Here is a 3,995-nt window from a genome sequence, read left to right on the forward strand (position 1 = left end):
TGAATCCTCTCACCCTCCGCATCTCTGGTCTGTACCCCAGTTCTATATGAATAAATAAATCTTTAAAAAAAAAAATAGCACATTCTTAAAAAGCTTAAACTGATAGAAATAGAGCTTTTCAAAAATGAAATAGCATAAGTTATTCACAAGTCACTAGTGAACACAGGTTTTTACTGTGTTAATTTAGAACCACTGCATTCTCAAAGGTTTCTCAGTTTATTGAAAGACCCACCTCATTTTGGATGCTTACTTCTGTCCTTAAGTGCTTTCCTATTACCATCTCATCTATAGCTTTTTACCTACTAATCTGGAGACAGTGATTCTCAGTGGTCCTCAGAACATTAAGCATCAGCATTAATAGGATGGTAGAAATGCAAATTTGTGGAAACCAAGCTGGTCATGCTGAATTAGAAACAAGGCTATGAAGTTAGATACTGAGCAATCATATCCCTGTTACCCTCAAAGTACCCTCAAAGCCTTTCTTAATGGGAGAGAGACTTCTAAGAAAGTAAAAGGAATTTAATACTGCAACATGGATTTTGTGATTTGTATCTTGGTATTCCAAGGAATTACTTGCTTTAAACACAGCTACACCTGCTTAGCTATGTATCAGACATAACATTCTATAGGTTTCTAACTAGGTTAACTTCTAGTTCAGATGTCTAAATGGACAGGGAAGAATTGCAATTTTACTTCTCACTGGTTGAAATTTATTATTTTAAGAATGTAGACCAGGTAAGAGGGGACTTAGTGATTGGTGGTGAGCACAGTGTGATACATAGTGGCTGAAGAAAAAAAATTGTACACCTGGAGCTCATATGCAGTATTGTAAACAAATGTCAGTTCAATAGAAAGGAAAAAAAGTTTCTTAGAGTAAAAAAAAAGATGGTAGACAAAAAAACAACCCATAATGTAATAGCAGTATTAACACTATTAGAAATCAATTTTAATCCAGTTGTAGATCTATAAATAGTTCATGCTTATTGCTACTTTTAAATTGCAGTAACTAGATCACTAGTGTTGAAATGTTTTCACAGAATCTGTACTGTTAGGACACCAAAAGCAAATTGATCAGTCTGCTAGTGTTCACATACAGATTGAGGCATTTTCTCTATATGATGACATAAAATAATTAATAGCAGTCATTACAACAAGTATAACAAGAATGTAATAACTACTTACCCTTGTCTGGGTGATTTAAAAGCATAATTCGTCGATGAGCATCCCTTATTTTTCCTTTATTGGCAGTAGGGCTAATTTAAAAAGGAAAAGGTATTTACTACTTATAGGTTACATAAAGTAACTATAGAAAGGCCAGTTAAAGATACTGTAAAGCTATTACAATATGAAACAACAGTACAGAAAACTTTTTAATAATCTTCATTAATATGATATTCTGAATCAGAATGAAATTGTTTAAAAATTTAGTTAAATCTGAAATCATAAGTCTTGGAAAGGATGGCATGTTTAGCACAAAAAGTGATAACATATTAGCATCATTGAGGACTATGTGATTACCTAAAACCTCAATGAGTTAAATAGCTATGTGCCAGTTTGCCTTCTGCCTGGAGTCGTTTAGGGTGTGTTTAGATCTTAGGAGGTAGTAACAAAAGAGAGGTTTTTAATATATTCACTAATAGGTTTCCAGTTGAAAAATGAAATTATTAGAAGTTACCTTACACCTAATATTAATGCTGCTTCCCGTTTTGTCATTTTGGGTTCAAACCCACCTCTATAATAGCCACCACTGAAAGCCTGAAAGAGGAAATGCATTAATAGATTATTAAACAAAATTGCTTTTAAAAAGAATTAACTTTCATAGAACCAGTAAAAAAAGTTTTCTCAGAACTTTAAGGGTAATTCCCAGGGAATTTTAGATTTGTAAGTAGTGATAAATACTTTTAACAATCATTATAGAAGTAATTTTTTCCCAGACAGCCCTGAAAACATAAGTGCCTCAAAGTCACTTCAAGGAGTGAAGGGAATGTTATTCCAAGTTAGCCACATCATAGATAAAAATTTGATCTCAAAACACGAATAGGTTTTTGAACAAGACGTTTCCCAAGAAGAGGATTTAAAAGACCTTTCAAGACAGATGGTTCAAGGCAACTAGTAAAACTTAAAAAGACCGCATTGATAAATTCAGGCTGTCTGGTACTCTCACTTTATGTCACAAATCATAGGTAAAGCCATCATTCTATATCATCATATTCAGTCACAAAAAGTAAACATTCAATATGCTATCCTAGACTAACTCATTCTAAGTTATAATCATACTCTAGCCCAGTCAACTGCGGTGCTACCCAAGTATGGAGTGCCAGAGCTACACGTTAAGAATGGATAACTTTAGATCCCTAATCCCGCTATACTTGTACAGAGCAGATAAAGAGGGCAAGAATGGGGACAATATTGCTAAAGTTAATAGAATATGAACGAAGTGATTCCGATGGGGATTTAACACCTCTACCCTAATCTTTCACACACATCTGATTTTTTAGCAGTACCATCACAAAGCTCAGAATTTCTAAGTCCTGTGGGATGCAAAGTGAAGAATATAAAAGCCGTCACTTAGAACTTAATGTATGTTTGGAAATTACCCTCAAGTGTGCCTCTGAGCTTCATATACAGGCAGCAAAGAATTAGAAAAAAATGTCTTACAGATTTTGGTAGACTTTGGAAAACCTGTTTTACTTGAGGCTCCATATGTTTCATGGCTTGCAAAACATAGCGACCTAAAAACAAAAGCAATATAATAAGTAAACAAGTTCCCAACTCCCTACTTTCACCCCCAAGCCATATAAACAAACCTGCAAATCCTGCAGCAGCAATGGTCAGTCCAACTGCTACCATTGTACTGGCCTGGTAAAGGAAAGCAGAGTAAATACTTAACGTAGTCCTCATCCTTACCTATGATGCATACATTCTCACATTCCCATTCATTACATGGTTTATTTTAACAGAACTTTCGGTGTGATACTTATAAAATCATGGCATCTTTGGTACTATCCAATGTATTCTAAAGGCGTGTGATTTTCACTATGGAAAAAAAAAAGCTTATCGATTTGCTTATTTTTACGAGGTGTGGAAAGATGATGTCGCACCTTTCGAAACCTTTCACGTTCGGTTTTGCCCCTTATGCTTACAGGAGGCAATCTGTTAGCAGAGCTAAGGGAAAAGATAGAGCAAAGCGGAGAAAGTGACAAATCCGTTTCCCCCAATTTCCAAGAGTCTGACAACCTCTGACCTTCTAAGTTATGGGGGAGCAGCGCCTAACGTCCAGAGCCCAAAGTCGGCATACCTGGGCGCGGAGTCCCTTAGGTTTGTTGTGTGTGAAGCACAGACCTAAGAGCAGTAAGCAAACCGCTTCATCCAGGAGGATGTTAATGGCACCACGGGGTCTTACACGCCCCTCATCGACAGCGGCAAAGGGGAGACCTCCTGCAGTCTAGAAGTCGAAGTCTGGGCCGGGACTCGCTCAGGAGACGGGAAGGCGGCACTCACCATGGCTCCGGCTCAGCTCTCCTGCCTCCACCGAGAGCGGGGTTCATCCCAGACCAGAGGCCGCGGCCACCAGCCCCACGGCGACACAGGAAAACTACCCGGCCACCACCACCAGCACAAGCCCAGTTTCTGGCGCCCTAGGAAGTACGGCAGTACGGTCGTAAAATGGGGCCGGAAAACGAAAACTGTCGTAAAAGCGGAAACCAGAAGGGAGGGAAAGGTCGCTCAAGCGGTGGCAGGTGGACAACGTCTCTTTGGATTGGTTGGTGGGTGGGCGGTTCACTTCCTTACTGGGCTCAGGGCGGGGCTTCCCTCTGTTTTGCCCTTGCTCCGGACCGACGGTTTTTGGAAGTTCCTAGGAGGGAGACTATCGGGATGGAAAGGCATGACCACGCATACGATCCTTCTCAGAACGTTTTTCTTTTTCTTCCTATAAGTACCTCCATTTGCTTTTTATTTTCTTCTTAAGTGTAGAGGACAACGAGTATCCTCAA

General features: G+C 38.9%; 1 protein-coding gene across 1 annotated transcript; it reads right to left on the reverse strand.

Annotated features, from left to right (window-relative positions):
- Positions 1–1,159: 1,159 nt before the first annotated feature.
- Positions 1,160–3,679, reverse strand: DNAJC19 (DnaJ (Hsp40) homolog, subfamily C, member 19). The gene is made up of 5 exons (XM_012732360.1): positions 3,502–3,679; positions 2,808–2,859; positions 2,659–2,732; positions 1,676–1,755; positions 1,160–1,253 (listed from the first exon to the last, which is right to left on the reverse strand). Exons 1-5 carry the CDS (start codon positions 3,502–3,504, stop codon positions 1,175–1,177), a joined length of 288 nt encoding a protein of 95 aa, XP_012587814.1. The 5' UTR covers positions 3,505–3,679; the 3' UTR covers positions 1,160–1,174.
- Between the last annotated feature and the right edge of the window lie 316 nt (positions 3,680–3,995).

Source organism: Condylura cristata, unplaced genomic scaffold (assembly GCF_000260355.1).
Source record: "Condylura cristata isolate star-nosed mole 26May11 unplaced genomic scaffold, ConCri1.0 scaffold00003, whole genome shotgun sequence".
In the NCBI taxonomy this organism is placed as follows: Eukaryota; Metazoa; Chordata; class Mammalia; order Eulipotyphla; family Talpidae; genus Condylura; species Condylura cristata.

Coding starts and splice junctions, on each gene's coding strand:
- DNAJC19 (XM_012732360.1), bottom strand. Junction 1,756..2,658: donor TCCAAAGTCTACCAAAATCT/GTAAGACATTTT, acceptor TTCCTCTTTCAG/GCTTTCAGTGGTGGCTATTA. Junction 1,254..1,675: donor GCATTAATATTAGGTGTAAG/GTAACTTCTAAT, acceptor TTTTTAAATTAG/CCCTACTGCCAATAAAGGAA.